We start from the raw sequence: 18,980 nt of genomic DNA on the forward strand, positions 1-18,980 counted from the left end.
TGGCCTCAGGTCATCTAAGTCTTTGCTAGGTAAAGCCCCACCTTATCTCAGCTCACTGGTCACCATAGCAGCACCCACCCGTAGCACGCACTCCAGCAGGTATATTTCACTGGTCACCCCCAAAGCCTATTCCTCCTTTGGCCGCCTTTCCTTCCAGTTCTCTGCTGCCATTGACTGGAACGAATTGCAAAAATTACTGAAGCTGGAGACTCATATCTCCCTCACAAACTTAAGCTGTCAGAGAAGCTCACAGATCACTGCACCTGTACATAGCACATCTGTAAATAGCCCATCCAACTACCTCATCCCCATATTGTTATTTATTTTAAAATGTTGCTCCTTTGCACCCCTGTATCTCTACTTGCACATTCATCTTCTGCACATCTATCACTCCAGTGTTTAATTGCTAAATTGTAATTACTTCGCCACTACGGCCTATTTATTGCCTAACCTCCCTAATCTTACCTCATTTGCATACACTGTATATAGATTTTTTCTATTGTGTTATTGACTGTACGTTTGTTTATTCCATGTGTAACTCTGTGTTGTTGTTTGTGTCGCACTGCTTTGCTTTATCTTGGCCAGGTCGCAGTTCTAAATGAGAACTTGTTCTCAACTGGCCTACCTGGTTAAATAAAGGTGAAATAAAAAATATATTTATATATTTTTTTATTGTCACGCTGAAACAGGAAAGGGCCTTCCCCAAACTGTTGCCACAAAGTTGGAAGCACAGAATAGTCTACAATGTCATTGTATGCTGTAGCGTTAAGATTTCCCTTCACTGGAACTAAGGGGCCTAGCCCTAACCATGAAAAACAGCCCCAGACCATTATTCCACCTCCACCAAACTTTACAGTTGGCACTATGCATTGGGCCAGGTAGCGTTCTCCTGGCATCTGCCAAACCCAAATTCGTTCGTCGGTCTGCCAGATGGTGAAGCATGATTCATCGCTCCAGAGAACACGTTTCCACTGTTCCAGAGACCAATGGTGGCGAGCTTTACATCACTCCAGCCAGGGCTTGGCATTGCTTATGGTGATCTTAGCCTTGTGTGCGGCTGCTCGGCCATGGAAACCATGGCTCTTCCTTAAACACACACACGCCAATTCACACACACCAACGAGCCACCACACCAGTGATCGCACTGCACAATCGGTTGCTATGGGTACTGCATGTGTGTGTGGATCTTTCTGACCTAATTAGACATAGCAATGTGATGATGAAATATGCAAAGAGAGCCAGAGAGGGCTCCTCAACCAGGGACTGCAGCATTATAGTATTAGCATTCTCAATAAAACATGCTGTAAAACTTGTTTTCTGTAGCCAACACTAGCACAACATTTTACTTCAACTGGCACTGTAGAATCAGCATCTTGATTCCCACATAATGTGCTAATTGGACCTTCTGAGACCATGGTTATGGTAAACCCTATTCAATGTAGTAAATGATAGCACACACACTCCACTGTAACTAACATTGTAGCAATAGCATCCTCATTCATCATAGCATATTCTACCGGAACGTCTATGGCTATGGAGATTCTCTTGAGCCCTATTCAATGTAGTCACCGCTAGCACACATTCCACTACAGCTAGCATTGTAGCATTAGCATAACTTTCTTCATAACATTGGACCTTCTGTGGACATGGATATTAATTAGCTCTATTCAATGAAGTCAATGCTGGCACACATTACACTCCAACTAAAGGGGGATACCTAGTCAGATGTACAACTGAAGGCATTCAACTGAAATGTGCCTTCCACATTTAACCCAACTTCTCTGAATCAGCGGGGGTTGCCTTAATCGACATCCACTTCATCAGTGCCTGGGTTACAGTGGGTTAACTACCTTGTTCAGGTGCAGAACGACAGATGTTTTACCTTGTCGGCTCTGGGATTTGACCCAGCAACCTTTTGGTTTCTGGCCCAACGCTCCTACCCGCCAGGCTACCTGCCGCCCCAATTAGCATTGTAGCATTTGTATCCTCATTCTCCATCGCATAATGCTAATTAGACCGTCTGTGACCATCGAGATTTGAGAGCCCTGTTCAATGTAATCGATACAACACACATTCCACTACAGCTAGCAATGTAGCATTAGAACCTACTAGCTGCACCTTACACTGCATGAAGTATGAAACAAATTCCTTCCAGCATGACTCGAATAGAAACTCTTTCTGACCATTGATGAGGAAAACACCCACACTAGCAGAGGACACTCTCTGCCTAAAGCTTACCGTATGCTTCCCAGTCGAAACTGTAGCTCTCAACCTGTAGTGGAACAGGTTGAGAGCTTCAAGTTCCTTGGTGTCCACATCACCAACAATCTATCATGGTCCAAACACACCAAGACAGTCGTGAAGAGGGCACGACAAAGCATATTCCCCCTCAGAAGACTGAAAAGATTTGGCATGGGTCCTCAGATCCTCAAAAAAATTCTACAGCGGCACCATCGAGTATCCTGACTGGTTTCATCACTGCCTGGTATGGCAACTGCTCGGCTTCCCAACGCAAGGCACTATAGAGGGTAGTGCGTATGGCCCAGTACATCACTGGGGCCAAGCTTCCTGCCATCCAGGACCTCTATACCAGGCGGTGTCTGAGGAAGGACCTAAAAATTGTCAAAGACTCCAGCCACCCTAGCCATAGACTGTTCTCTCTGCTACCGCACGGCAAGCGGTACCAGAGCGCCAAGTCTAGGTCCAAGTGGCTTCTAAACAGCTTCTACCCCCAAGCCATAAGACTCCTGAACAGCTAATTAAACGGCTACCAGGACTATTTGCGTTGCCCACCCTTACGCTGCTGCTACTCTTTGTTTATTATCTGTGCATAGTCACTTTAACTCTACCTTTATGTAGATATGACCTCAATTACCTCGACTAACCGGTGCCACCACATATTGACTCTGTACCGGTACCCCCTGTATATAGCCAATGCTGTTATTTTACAGCTGCTCTTTAATTATGTTACTTTAATATTTTTACATCTGTCTTTTTTAGTTAACACTTATTTTTCTTAAAACTGCATTGTTGGTTAAGGGCTTGTATGTACAGTAAACATTTCACTGTAAGGTCTACACCTGTTGTAATAGTCGCATGTGACAAATAACATTTGATTTGATTTGAAACAGTTTAGGCATATATTATGACAGCATTTTGTGACGTTTGTGTTTGTATTAGTGTTTGGCAGCGTCGGCAATGTTTTCTTGAGTCTAAGTTGGGTAGCCGAAATCTATGCCCTTTCGTCTGTGATTGGTCTACAGTAGGGATACTTCAAATAAATGTTTGTCACTCAAAGACAGATGACTACTTTCCATGCACATTTTTTCACTTCAGAAATACCGCACCAAACATCTTAATTGCACGACTAAAACCTTCTCGGCAGAATCGTCAACATTAATTAAATATTTCTTGAGTCATCTTACATTAATTCTGACTATTTTGAAGAAGTGTACTGGTTTACGTCATCTTCAGAGGGACAAACAGTAATATTGCTTTTTTTCTTATGTTTTTGGGGAGTATGCGAGCACAGATGTTCACTTCGCCTAGCAGACTTCTGCTAGGAGCAAACCAAACCTATGTATGCGGACACCTTAAGAGGGTCGATGTGAGAAAGAGAGAATATAAGATCATGAAATGAAGGGGGTTGAAACGTAGTATAGGGAGAGGGGCAGAGAATGAAATAAACGTAGAAATACAGTAAAGCCTGTATTAGCCAGTGGCACTACGTAAGGGATATTCAACAAGGGGCTATGGGTTCTATGGAAAATAAGGAACGACATGGAAGGTGTGAACTGACCTTCCACGGAGTTGCATTATTTTCCAGAGAATGAATAGAGCCCCTTTTATACCATGGCTATAATTTAACACATTTGCCAGAAGAAATATTTATTTATTTATTTTTATTTCACCTTTATTTAACCAGGTAGGCAAGTTGAGAACAAGTTCTCATTTACAATTGCGACCTGGCCAAGATAAAGCAAAGCAGTTCGACAACATACAAAAACACAGAGTTACACATGGAGTAAAACAACATACAATCAATGATGCAGTAGAAAAAAATAAGACTATATACAATGTGAGCAAATGATGTGAGATAATGGAGGTAAAGGCAAAAAAATGCCATGGTGGCAAAGTAAATAAAGTATGGCAAGAAAATCACTGGAATGGTAGATTTGTAGTTTGAAGAAAGTTAAAAGTTAAAATATAAATAATATGGTGCAAAGGAGCAAAATAAATAAAATAAATAAATACAGTAGGGGAAAAGATAGTAGTTTGGGCTCAATTAAAGATGGGCTATGTACAGGTGCAGAGATCTGTGAGCTGCTCTGACAGCTGGTGCTTAAAGCTAGTGAGGGAGATAAGTGTTTCCAGTTTTAGAGATTTTTGTAGTTCGTTCCAGTCATTGGCAGCTGAGAACTGGAAGGAGAGACGACCAAAGGAGGAGTTGGCTTTAGGGGTGACCAGAGAGATATACCTGCTGGAGCGCATGCTACAGGTGGGTGCTGCTATGGTGACCAGTGAGCGGAGATAAGGGGGGACTTTACCTAGCAGGGTCTTGTAGATGACCTGGAGCCAATGTGTTTGGCGACGATTATGAAGTGAAGGCCAGCCAACGAGAGCATACAGGTCGCAGTGGTGGGTTGTATATGGGGCTTTGGTGACAAAACGGATGGCACTGTGATAGACTGCATCCAGCTTGTTGAGTAGGGTAATATGTTCAACATCCACTGAAGTAGCTTGCTAGTTTAGCTAATCAAACCATCAGTCCTAGCTTACCATTATGAAAATCGAATTCAACAATGCCAATAATGTTTTCAATTCGACTTTTGCTTTCAAAAGCAGCTCTAACATAGAAAATATAAGAATGAACTATAACCATTGAATTCTACAATGCAAATACACCGTGAGTTATCGGGAAATAATGCAAGCTATAAAATGCCTTCAAGCGACTCAGAAACAAGTATTCAACAATTTGATGGTATAATTAAGCAATAAGGTCCAATGAGGTGTGGTATAAGGCCAATATACCACGGCTAAGGGCTGTTCTTACGCACGACGCATCGCGGAGTGCCTGGACACAGCCCTTAGCTGTGGTATATTGACCATATACCTCAAACCCCAGAAGTGCCTTATTGCTATTATAAACTGGATACCAACGTAATTAGAGCAGTAAAATAAATGTTTTGTCATACTACTTTACAAGGTATTATAAACTGGGTTGTTCAAGCCCTGAATGCTGATTGGCTGACAGCCGTGGTATATCAGACCGAATACCATGGCTGTCAGCCAATCAGCATTCAGGGCTCAAACAACCCAGTAAAGTAGTCCTTACACACAGTGGTAATATTCCCACCTTTTCTCTTTATTAGGTCAGTCTTCTATTCTTCTGTGTGACTATGGCAAGCCTGCCTTTAGCTTTTATCATCAGGTATTATCACCTTACGGTACTGCTAATCTAATTCACTCTCATTTAGACATATTGGAAATGAACACTAATAACATCATGTAATGAAACGTTTATCTTATTTCGCCTTTCAACTATCCTTATGCAAGCCCAATAATATTATGCATATTACTATTTGGCCTCGCAAGCCACCTTGATCTCACAATCTGTGCAGGAACAATTCATGTAAGCTTGCAAGATCAGAGTGGCTTGCGAGGCTAATTACTTTTGCCCCCGGAACTAAAATGGTTCCAGGTTGAACTATTTTGGGTTCTATGTAGAACCCTCTGTGGAAAGGGTTCTACATGGAACCCAACAGGGGTTCTTCAAAGGGTTCTCCTTTTTGGTTCTAGATAGCACCTTTATTTCTAAGAGTGTAGATGTGTCCTTTTCAAAGTAGCGTCACACAAAGTGGTGTCATCACAACGGGTAAATACTGTCTGACATTGCAATATCCTCCAGAGTAACAACTCAATGCATCATACTTAGTCTACTACATGAAACAGAAAATAGGAATACCTAAAAACATCAACAAGGCTGAAAGCCTCCATGCAGATAGACAAAAATTGCTGGGGATATAACAATCACTTCACCTGAATATTTCTGGAGTGAATAGACCTATTTCCAAGTTTTAGACAATTCAAATGCAAGGTCATTCTCTAGCAAAATATTTAAAAATTAGTGTTCTAATGAGGAGTTCTACACAACAGAAACCTCAAAAACCAGTGTGTCCATACTTGCCAACATTAGAAAAAGTTTAAAATGTATATAACTTTTTCTCCGTCTCAAAATGTGCATCAGTCAATTAAAATGGCTGACGTAGTTACATGTGATACAATGCTACATCTTAGCTGTTCCCATTAGATAACCTGCCACATTTAGCCCTGTATACTGTATGCTAACCTGCATTGCTGGCCGTGATTATATCCGGTAAAATATTCCATATCAGCCAATTAAAATAGTCGATGTAGTTGGACGTGATCCAACACTTCATGAAAGCATACTTAACAGAAGTGCAAAAGCACGATCTGATAATCAAAACAATTAGATCACATGCATTTGACTGACTGGTCATATAGCTCACAGTGTAGAGCGAGCGTCTGGCTCACAGTGTAGAACGAGCGTCTGGCTCACAGTGTAGAACGAGCGTCTGGCTCACAGTGTAGAACGAGCGTCTGGCTCACAGTAATTGTTGCAAGGGTTTGAATCCCGCATGAGTATTTCTTTCTTCGAAATGTCGAATTACATTTATTGTTAGTGTGTTGAGAAGGGAAGCAAAGCCAACAGCCTGAACATGAAGATTACAATGCATTTAATAAGGAGCTTCTTCTTTCTTCAGCCTTTCAGATAAACACACTGCTATGGCCTAATAGGCATACAATAGGCATACTGCATAGGCTACATGGATGTGTACACCTAAATGTAGGCATGCAACGTTATATATTCATTTTTTACAGTCATCTACTTTGTCACAAATGTGTTATTTGACTCGAGGACCAACAATGGGGCATTTCCTCTTCAAATAAAAACCTTGCCTTAAAGGGGATTAGAACTTGCGGCTGTCATATCTTGCCATCTATGTGTTTACCGCTTTAGTGGGTCACACCACCAATTAACGAAAGCAGTAACGGGATGAATTACAGCTATTTGACAAGACAACAAGTGTCTTAGACTTTTTTTTAATGATGTACAAATATAAACGTACATGTATAATCCTCCTACATCTTTATTGCTGTGAAAGCACATGAAGGTGTGTGAAACAGGCAAAAACATGGGATTTTCTCATATATGTGAAAACGTGCCTTTTTGAAGTCAAGGATGCATCATTTAATATTGGGACACAACACTTTACAGACCAAGTGGAACAAAAGTAAACCCTGAATGTTGAGGTTGTCCCTCTGGTGGCCAAGTTGACCTATTTTAAGAAATGACAATGGGTGGTGGATATAAACTCTTTGATAGGCTACTGAGGAATTTGTTAACGGATATAATCACGGCCAGCTGTGCAGGTTAGAAAATGGGAACAGCTCATTTTTATTATTTTCACAACCCAGCAGCTCCCCAGGACCAGTGGATACCACTGCCAAATGGTCTAAATCCATCAAAGTCAGGTAACTTCCCCCCTACTTTGCTGCAAGCCATGATAAGCTCTTACACACGGAGGTGCGATGGCCCAAGCTGATACTATCTGACAAGTTGTTTGTCATGCATCACAATGCCCTGTAGAAAGTGTCATTCTAGTACCTTGCTCTGTTTGGAACTGATAGGAACGCCCTCTGTGTCTAGAAAACATGGTGGTTTATGTGCATGTAACATGTCACATCCAGTACATGGCAAACAGACTAAGAACATAACCTTTGCAGTGCATATACTATTCTTATCTTCTCTCATGTTTGAGTGCTTTGTAATTAGATTTAGGGCTCGATTCAATCGATCCACTTTAGCCAACATCCGCATAGCAGTTGTTTTGGCAGTGTCGAGTTGGAACTGCGTTAGAGCTGTCAAATCCACAAGTGGCTACCTAAAGCGGACATTGCAATTGGCTGCACAAAGTCGCATTAAGAAAAATCCCATGCATCCTTGTTTACAAGTTTGAACTCTGGAATGTGAATAGGATTATAGAAATCCTCATTTTGTTTAATGCTTTTCATTTTGAGCGTAATTATTTCTATATAGCCTACAATTTCTCATTATGAACTTTAACAGAGTGGGGCAGGTGTGGCTTCATGACAATGGTCGCAAGAGCAGCTGCTCAGCGATTTGACAGCTCCAACACAGTTCCACCTCTGACACCGCCAAAACATCTGCTATGCGGGTGTCTGTTATTGCCGGTTAATGCTTGATCTGATTGAATCTAGGCCTTAGTTGTGTTGACAAGAGGGCGGTCGCTTCACGAATACCTGTGGAGGTGTAATTTGAATGTAATGTAAATTTATCACAGTTGGGTGTCATACACAGTACAGTACGTGTCTTCTCTTCAACCTTCAGGTTTTGACAGCCTTTTTGAATATACAGTAACTCCAATGTCAACTTTAAATATTGGCAAAAAGCTGCGTTTAAAAAAAATCTGTGGCCCATACGGTTCCACAGTTCCTTGAGATGTATATAGGCTTTGGGCTCTGCCCCATCAGTCCCTAGCCACACCCATAGTCACTTTCTGGTTTGAGTGTTAGGAATGGGGAAGCCATCTTGACTGAAATGTTTGTAACTGGAGATACTGGATATGATGACGCATTGCCTATGTCTCCACCCTAACAATGGGATTCGTTTTGGGCAGACTTTGGGTGGAGTAAACCCTTTTGCTTTGCCTCTTCCTTTCTGTTGTAACCAGGAAATTGTTAATATTTTTAAAGCCTAGTTTTCTCAACTCCACACAAGTAAGAACATTTTCAAAGACTTCTTTAAAGGGTAATTGTATTTACTATCAAGAGGTTTCTGCTGTGGACTATAGCTTCTAAGGACCAAATTTGGGATTTCTTGATGGATTGTGGGACTGAACTGAATTTAAAATGTTATTTCATTGGACATTGTTGCTCAACTGAAACAGAGACTTGATTTAGAATGTTCATTTGTGATTCAGAGACTGAACTAGTGGGGGTGGATTGGCCATGTGGCAAATGAGGTAGCACCACAGGTGGGGGTGGGGGGGAAATGCATCTGGGGCCTAATCTGGTAAACTAACCAGCTAAAACTCTCAATCTTATACGGTATGCAATTATTAATCAGTTGTAAAAAGTTAATTTTGGATATGATGGGACCACAGTTTTTCCAATCAGGTCACAGTTTTAAAAAAAAATCTTAGAAAAACTCCAGGTCTTGAGGAGGATGAAAACCATGTAAAACAGCATAAAGATGTATACTTGTTCGTATGAATTATATTTTAAAGCCAGACTAACAGGGGGTTTACTCTACACAGAGACAGCAACATGATTGGACAATATAACTCATAGGGCTGAGCTTGCTTTATGCAGGTTTGCATCGTGTAGACTTGCCCTATGCAACTGTAGGCCTAATTAAAAATGAATTTACAGATGACTATTGTTTGATTAATTCCAGTCAACAATTTTGGATTGGAAAAAGTCTAGGTAGCCTAGTCAGCCTAAGTTTGAATATAAACGAAATTTGATCACATTCACATTTTCTCCTGACACAAACAAATGGGCTATACATATACAACGTTATCGCTTTGTTTGCTGGCCAGAGCATAGTAAACTATACGCAGCTTCTTTTGTTAGAATCCTACCGTTGACTACACTAAACAATCATCACTTTTTCATGCAATACAACATGCCAGATCGCTAATGTTTAGGTGTAGGCTGCTACAACATTTATTTAAAGACTTTTTGCTTGTGTCTGTCGGGAGTGATGTGATATCACGTTCGCTAAGTAAATACCGGAGGAAAGTGGAGAGCACTAATTGAGCTTTGTGCATTGTGCCCTGCACCCACGATTTCCATGAATCTGATTGGTCAAGACATGCACAGAGAATGCAGCAGCACTCCGATGTGAAGGACAGAAATTGGGCGTGAGTTGACAAATCACGAGGCAAAAAATAAAATAAACACTTTGCTATATAAAATAAAAATAAAAGGGACACACGACCAGCGGCCCATGGGCCTTTTAAGATTATTTTTATGATTTTTGTGCAATTACTCTGTCATAATAATATATAATGAGCCTTCGGCTGATCAGTAGGCAACGGCGGTTTTCTGAGGTCAAGTGAATTCACATTCAAATGCGCGTCAGCAACAGACCCGCTCTGACTGTCATTATTATGCCAAGATTATGGATAAAAAAATTAAAAAGCAAAGGAGGTGCCAAAAAAAAGTAGCTCAACCCTGCTAAATTTGTGAAATTAACCTACTCCTTTTCTAAAAGTTAATTTTCTAAAAGTTCTGGTTCTGATGGTCTGAGTGCTGTGACTGTGGGAGATTAGGTTTAGCACAGACAGATCAGCTACTGCTGCAGAGGACAGTGCAGTCAAGGTAGAAAGAACACAGAAAGACACACTGTAGCCTACTGCTGCCAGTTAATATATTTGCATCATATGATGCAAGCTTTGTAGGGCTAGGTTTAGTCCTGACTGACGGTGATAAATCCTTGTCCTAGGGACCCATAGAATGTCAAAGCTCTTGTTCCAACCCAATACTACCACACCTGACTCAACCAATCAGGGGTTTGACATGGGTTTGATTTATTGATGAGTCAAACCTGTTTTCTTGGGGGTCATTCCACATGAAATCAATCACCTTTTTGACCGCACCCCTTTTGATTTGAACAACATTTTCCATACTTGTGGCATTTTCATTTAAATAGGGGTTGATTCTGTTTTTTAAGGTAGTATCTCTTACCTCTATCACTGTCGTAGAGATAGGCAAACTTATCCCACTTGTAGTACTCGATGAGGCTGAGTAGGGGTCCTTTGATGTCAGGCCTCATCTGGATGATGAACTGCTGAGTTCCGTCCAGCGGGAAGCTCGGGGTGATAAATGACACATGGAGAGTCCCGCAAAACGAAGTTATCGTATTGACCGACTTCTTGTCGTAGAATCCAAAGATGGCGTAAACTCCTCTCGAGAACTGGGAACAGACTGAAACGAGAGAAGTTGCAAAACACTCATGAGGATATGTATGCTTAAGTCTTGGATGACAGTGTGACATTAAGATAAGATGTCTGTTTTCACAGAAATGTATTTTGTGCCATTAAACCAACTCATTCCAGGATATAAAATAGAAGATACTAGAAATGACCAATACTGTGAAACATTTGGCTTCCAAAAAGTGCTGTAACAAATGGAAGTTTGAACGTTCATGAACTTTTATTACTACCTTGTAATGTCTTGCATCGCACATTAATATCTAAAGCAGCCTCTGCCACTGGAGCAGCTGGTTTTAGCTGATGAATGTATTATTGATGTCCATAAGCACTGCCTGGGGAGTTTTTACTTCCAACAGTAAAATATTTGCCAGCTACTTGTTAAACTTTAATGGGCTTCTATTATAGAATTCAATACAGTGGGAATGTATGGAAAAGAAAGTTCCGTATCAGTGCAACCAATTGCTGGATCTTCATGTTGGATATCTAAGGTCATTTATATGAGTCGCTCTATGTAAGTCCTAGGCTCTGAGACATTGTAGTCTCTGCTTGAGTTACATTAATAGGGAGACCGTTTGAGGGTTAAAGACATCTCCTGAGAGATAGTTGAAAGATTCAGTACAATACAAGGCTACACTATGGCACTGAGATCTATTCACACACCGTATGGCTCCGCTATGGCCCATCTATTGTCCTTTTGAGATCTTGTGCTGGGATACCATAAAACTTGAATGACTGGCTTTTATTCATATACAGTTATGATTTAGTTGCTTTACTCTAATGTGGTGGGTTTCTGTTGGTTTCGTGGTGGTTTCTGTCAAATTTTTCCTCATGTTTCTATAAATATAAAAAACTATTGATCGACTGAGTTGGTTCATACAATCACTTATGCTAGTGATTGGTACAGTATAATCCATCTATCATCACATGCATTACCAACACAAGTCCTGTAATATGCTAATGCACAGCACAGTGACTGTAGCTGATCAAAGGTAAATATGAATATTGAATGGCTAAGTGGTTCAGTTGTATTTCTATGTCGTTTCAACAAAGGTCAGCATATTCAGGTGTCGCTTGTAAATGCTTATCGATCAAATGTAGGTTAATCAGGCTTATTGACTTGGACATAAATGTCTCTCCAAGGTAATTCATCCAATGACTCATTTCCCTCTGAAACTGGAGGATTGGAGTCTATACATTGTCTTGCTGCTTTACATTTGTCATTTAGCAGACACTCTTATCCAGAGCGACTTAAAGTGCAGAGTGCATACAATTCCGTACTGGGTTGTGGGAATCAAACCCTCAACCCAAGCATTGGAAGCGCTAAGCTCTACCAACTGAGCCACACAGGACCACATAGGCTGTGACGGCCATCTTTGATCTAAACATGCTGGACAGGCATGAATAGCATCAGGTTAAGCCTTTGTGATTCGTTCTTGGGCCTAGTTTAATGTATACTCTATTGGCAGATACAATTCCCACCATGTCTTGCAAGTGGGCAAAAAGCGAAGCCTTGAGAAAATGTAGACATTCATAATTAAGCTACTTCGAAAATATGGAGCTTCCAAGGCAAAACAGTGACACCACCACAGTGCCACAGAATTATTCAACTTCCTTTAACACTGAAGTTTTTCACTTATCTCTTACACCACTTTAAAAGCCACTCCAGTTGAATGCCTCTAATTAACAGCCCCACATTCATATCCCACCAAATCTTTACTGATCTGTCAAGTCAGCAATTAAAGGTTTTTCAGGGGTCAATGGGAGAGCATCGTTAAGGCAGTCCGATCACTGTCGATTTGTGGCGCCAAACCTAATCCTTTTAGTTGAAGGCACTGCCAGCCGTCCATTGATGTGGCCTCCAAGAGCGCAACCTGACTCATCAAATCCGATTTGTATCACAAGCTAAGTGTAAAACCCACCCATGCTTTTGCTACAACTAGATTAAAAATATCCAATGCTGTTGGCTAAGAATGTATGTATTGGTGATGAAATGTTAAATCATTAAAGGACAAATTCTAACTTGAGATCTGTAAATGTCTTCCATTGATATTGATGCATCGTTTCATGTACAGATTGTAAGGAGGGGTTGACTTAAGTGTTTGACTCTACTATTACCCACAAACAACATTTTCAAACATAGGTGTTGAACAGAGGAGTTTCCTCCCTGCATCTCTCAAGGGTAGGTTCGTTGTCAGGCTTGTGGCAGTTAACTGACAGGTCTTGACAGTGGTTGGGCTTTGGAAGTCAGAATAAGCTTAAAAGCAGTCTCTCAGCTCTAGTTTATATCTTGCAGTATATTAGAAGCCTATAGAAACCAAAACCTGAAAAAGGAGTCAATTCAAGCGAACTTGAACAAACATTGCGGTATTTCTTTTCTTAAATAAAAATCACAGAATGGTTGATTACTGCCCCCCAAAAAGTGGTTTGTGCTCAGACTGAAACAAAATCACATTATTTCAGGGCTGTGTCCACTCGCTAGGCTTTCCAACCAAGTTTCTACTTCACTAGCTGTTGTTTTGGAGGGAAACATTCAATGGACACTTACTTAGGGGTAATCTGTTTGGGAAAGATAACTATAACACAGATTTCGGGGACTTGTATGCTGTAATCGCAACAATGTTGTGCAGTGTGATGCCAGTTTGTGTGTGTTCGTGTATGTATATTGACCAGGAGGTTGGGTCAAGACGTTTACACAGATCAGACATGGACAGAGTATGATTAGCTCGGTTTCAAGGGTGTTTATACATTAAAAAAGAAACAGAAAAAGGAGGTCTACCCCATGAGACCCTCTCCGGGATACCATCTTCTGGGCTCCGGGTCTTGCTGTATCCTGTCGGGCACACAAACGCAAACTCCCTCGTCTTAGCTCAGGTACCGTCTCCAACTAAACGGAAGTCACCTTACTTCCCCCAGGGGCTTGACGTTCCCCCGTCCGAGCAAATACCACACGTACTCCACCTCCTCGAAACCTAGTTGGCACTTCTTGGGGTTCGCGGTCAACCTGGCTTGTCTGAGCGTGTCCAGTACTGCCTGGAGGCGCGTCAAGTGCTCTTCCCAATCTTGGCTGTGGATAATGATGTCATCCAAATAGGCCGCTGCGTACTGCTGGTGGGGTCGAAGTACTTTGTTCATCAGCCGTTGGAATGTGGGCGGGGCTCCGTGGAGACCAAACGGGAGCATCCGGTACCGATACAACCCATCTGGTGTCAAACGCTGTCTTCTCCCAGGAGGAGGCTGCCAACGGTACCTGCCAATATCCTTTGGTCAGGTCAAGGGTGCTGATGTACCGGGCCTTTCCCAATCAGTCATTGAGCTCGTCCACCCTCGGAATGGGATATGCGTCAAACAAGCGGATGTCGTTCACCCTCCGGAAATCGTTACAGAAGCGGAGTTGACACTCCGGGCAGCTGCAACAGTAGTCTTCCACGGCCCTCCTCATCCTGGGCCAGTGGAACCGGGCAGCGATCCATTCCCAGGTGCGCCCCCAACAGGTGGGTGTGGGCCAGTTGAAGAACAGTACCCATGTACCGTTGGGGCAGCAACAAAACCTCTTGAAGTTCCCCCTGTGGAGCGACACCTGATACAAAAGGTTATTCTTGATTTGTAAATGGGGGAAATCGCCAGTCACTCACCCCCGGAAGTAGCTGTCCATCCACTGCTATCACTTGGGCTGCGGCGGCTTTCAAGTTCAGATCCTCCCACTGGGCCATCCTGAATTGTCCCCTCAGTTGGCCCCCAGTGGGAGTCTCGACTGGCCCCTCAATCGAGGAGGATGGGCTCCTCCTCCAGGGGTTCCCCAGGGGTTTCGGGTTCCAGTACCCCCGCCGACTCTGGAGCCGTAGACCCATGCTGGTTAAATGGTTGCTTCCGGGCCGCACAGGCTATTGGTCGTCCCCACTCTTCTTCGGCCGGCTCGTACCTTCTTCCTCAACTCGTGCCCCCATAGGGCTGCGAACAGCGGACAATCCCCTCCCACTAGGAGAGGTACCGGCAGCTCTGGCACTGCGCCCACCATCATCTGGCAGCTCCCTTGTATGTATGATTAGCTCGGTTTCAAGGGTGTTTATAAATTAAAAAAAGAAACAGAAAAAGGATAGGTCTACCCCATGAGACCCTCTCCGGGATACCGTCTTCTGGGCTCCGGGTCTTGCTGTATCCTGTCGGGCACTCAAACTCCCTCGTCTTGGCTCAGGCACCATCTCCAACTACACGGAAGTCACCTTACTTCCCCCAGTCCTCTCCTGTGTGCTGCCCTTCTGGAAGCTTTATGGGGCTTGTACAGCTGGTGAGTAATCAGCCCTTGATTACTCACCAACTCTCCAATCAGCCCCAATTAGTCCTGGGCGGAGAGCCCCTCGAGACCTGGCACATCCAGCAGATGGAGCCATCACCTCGTGATGTGCACTCTGTCTGTCACCAGGCCTGGACGTGTCTCCCCCTGGTGGCTGACCTGCTGTACGCTACATACATACATACATACATACATACATACATACATACATACATACATACATACATACATACATACATACATACATACATACATACATACATACATACATACATACATACATACATACATACAGTACCAGTCAAATGTTTGGACACACCTACTCATTCAAGGGGTTTTCTTTATTTTTACTATTTTCAACATTGTAGGATAATAGTGAAGACATCAAAACTATGAAATAACACATATGGAATCATGCAGCACTTAATCACTCTCTTTGGACAAATAGCCCTTACACAGTCTGGAGGTGTGTTTTGGGTCATTGTCCTGTTAAAAAACAAGTGATAGTCGCACTAAACACAAACCTGAAGGGATGGCGTATCTCTGCAGAATGCTGCAGTAGCCTTGCTGCTTAAGTGTGCTGAAATTTTTAAATAAATCACTGACAGTGTCACCAGCAAAGCACCCCAAAACCATCACACCTCCTTCTTCATGCTTGAACGGAGGGAACCACACATGCAGAGAATTCGTTCACCTACTCTGCGTCTCACAAAGACAGGGCGGTTGGAACCAAAAAGACTCCAAAGGACAGATTTCCACCGGTCTGATGTCCGTTGCTCGTGTTTCGTGGCAAAAGGAAGTCTCTTCTTCTTATTGGTGTTCTTTAGTAGTGGTTTCTTTGCAGCAATTCGACCATTAAGGCCTGATTCACGTAGTCTCCTCTGAACAGTTGATGTTGAGATGTGTGTGTAACTTGAACTCTGAAGCATTTATTTGGGCTTCAATCTAACTCTAATGAACTTATCCTCTGCAGCAGAGGTAACTCTGGGTCTTCCTTTCCTGTGGGGGTCCTCATGAGAGCCAGTTTCATCATAGCGTTAGATGGTTTTTGTGACTGCACTTGAAGAAACTTTCAAAGTTCTTGAAATTTCCGAATTGATTGACCTTCATGTCTTATAGTAATGATGGACTGTCGTTTCTCTTTGCTTATTTCAGCTGTTCTTGCCATAATATGGAATTGGTCTTTTACCAAATAGGGCTATCTGCAGTATACCACACCTACCTTGTCAAAACACAACTGATTGGCTCAAACGCATTAAGGAAAGAAATTCCATTCATTAACTTATAACAAGGCACACCTGTTAATTGAAATCCATTCCAGGTGACTACCTCATGAAGCTGGCTGAGAGAAGGCCAAGAGCGTGCAAAGCTGTCATCAAGGAAAGGGTGGCTAGAATCTAAAATATGTTTGGATTTGTTTATTAACACTTTTTTGGATACTACATGATTCCAAATGTGTTCTTTCATATTTTTGATGTCTTCACTATTATTATACAATGTAGAAAATAGTAAAAAATAAAGAAAAAACCTTTTGAATGAGTACTTGTGTACAAACCTTTGACTGGTACTGTACAAAGGTGAAGTCGGAAGTTTACATACACCTTAGCCTCCAACTGCTCTTTAATGCAAGTAAAACTAAATGCATGCTCTTCAACGAATCGCTGCCCGCACCTGCCCGCCCGTCTAGCATCACTACTCTGGACGGTTCTGACTTAGAATATGTGGACAACTACAAATACCTAGGTGTCTGGCTAGACTGTTAACTCTCCTTCCAGACTCACATTAAGCATCTCCAATCCAAAATTATATCTAGGCTTCCTATTTTGCAACAAAGCATCCTTCACTCATGCTGCCAAACATACCCTCGTAAAACTGACCATCCTACCAATCCTCGACTTCGGCGATGTCATTTACAAAATAGCCTCCAACACTCTACTCAACAAATTGGATGCAGTCTATCACAGTGCCATCCGTTTTGTCACCAAAGCCCCTTAGACAACCCACCACTGCGAGCTGTACGCTCTCGTTGGCTGGTCCACGCTTCATACTCGTCGCCAAACCCACTGGCTCCAGGTCATCTAAGTCTTTGCTAGGTAAAGCCCTGCCTTATCTCAGCTCACTGGTCACCTTTGCAGCACCCACCTGTAGCATGCACTCCAGCAGGTATATCTCACTGGTCACCCCCAAAGCCAATTCCTCTTTTGGCCGCCTTTCCTTCCAGTTCTCTGCTGCTAATGACTGGAACAAACTGCAAAAATCACTGAAGCTGGAGACTCATATCTCCCTCATTAGCTTCAAGCACCAGCTGTCAGAGCAGCTCACAGATCACTGCACATGTACATAGCCCATCTGTAAATAGCCCATCCAACTACCTCATCTGCATACTGTATTTGTTTATTAATCTTGCTCCTTTGCACCCCAGTATCTCTACCTGCACATTCATCTTCTGCACATCTATCACTCCAGTGTTTAATTGGTATATTGTAATTACTTCGCCATCATGGCCTATTTACTGCCTTACCTCCCTTATCTTACCTCATTTGCACACACTGTATATAGACTTTTTCTACTGTATTATTGACTGTATGTTTGTTTATTCCATGTGTAACTGTGTTGTTGTATGTGTCGAACTGCTTTGCTTTATCTTGGCCATGTCACAGTTGTAAATGAGAACTAGTTCTCAACTAGCCTACCTGGTTAAATAAAGATGAAATAAAAATAAATACAAATTAGCCAAATACATTTAAACTCAGTTTTTCACAATTCCTGACATTTAATCCTAGTAAAAATTCCCTGTCTTGGGTCAGTTAGGATCACCACTTTATTTTAAGAATGTGAAATGTCAGAATAATAGTAGAGAGAATTATTTATTTCAGCTTTTATTTCTATCATCACATTCCCAGTGGGTCAGAAGTTTACATACACTCAATTAGTATTTGATAGCATTGCCTTTAAATTGTTTAACTTGGGTCAAAGTTTTGCCTAGCCTTCCACAAGCTTCCCACAATAAGTTGGGTGAATTTTGGTCCATTCTTCCTGACAGAACTGGTGTAACTGAGTCAGGTTTGTAGACCTCCTTTCTCGCTTTTTCAGTTCTGCCCACAAATTTTCTATCGGATTGAGGTCAGAGCTTTGTGATGGCCACTCCAATACCTTGACTTTGTTGTCCTTAAGCCATTTTGCCACAACTTTGGAAGTATGCTTGGGGTCTTTGTCCATTTGGAAGACCCATTTGCGACCAAGCTTTAACTTCCTGACTGATGTCTTGAGATGTTGCTTCAATATATCCACATACTTTTCCTTTATCATGACGCCATCTATTTTGTGAAGTGCACCAGTCCCTACTGCAGCAAAAGACCCCACAACATGATGCTGCCACCCCCGTGTTTCACGGTTGGGATGGTGTTCTTCGGCTTGCAAGTCTCCCCCTTTTTCCTCCAAACATAACGATGGTCATTATGGCCAAAAAGTTATATTTTTGTTTCATCAGACCAGAGGATAGCTCTCCAAAAAGCATGATCTTCGTCTCCATGTGCAGTTGCAAACTGTAGTCTGGCTTTTTTTAATGGCTGGTTTATAGCAGTGTCTTCTTCCTTGCTGAGCGGCCTTTCAGGTTATGTCGATATAGGACTCGTTTTATTGTG

At 42.3% G+C, this 18,980-nt stretch overlaps 1 protein-coding gene across 8 annotated transcripts in view; it reads right to left on the reverse strand.

Annotated features, from left to right (window-relative positions):
- LOC115205107 (glutamate receptor 2) overlaps window positions 1–18,980 on the reverse strand; it is a 67,908-nt gene that overhangs the window by 27,029 nt on the left and 21,899 nt on the right. For all 8 annotated transcript variants that reach the window (XR_003880551.1, XM_029770759.1, XM_029770763.1 and 5 more), the window contains exon 3: window positions 10,798–11,037. Coding sequence is in view for 7 of the 8 variants with exons in the window: in XM_029770759.1 (XP_029626619.1) it covers window positions 10,798–11,037 (240 nt within the window). In the remaining variant the exon portion in view is untranslated. The remainder of the gene's footprint in view (window positions 1–10,797; window positions 11,038–18,980) is intronic.

This window comes from Salmo trutta, chromosome 13 (genome assembly GCF_901001165.1).
Source record: "Salmo trutta chromosome 13, fSalTru1.1, whole genome shotgun sequence".
In the NCBI taxonomy this organism is placed as follows: Eukaryota; Metazoa; Chordata; class Actinopteri; order Salmoniformes; family Salmonidae; genus Salmo; species Salmo trutta.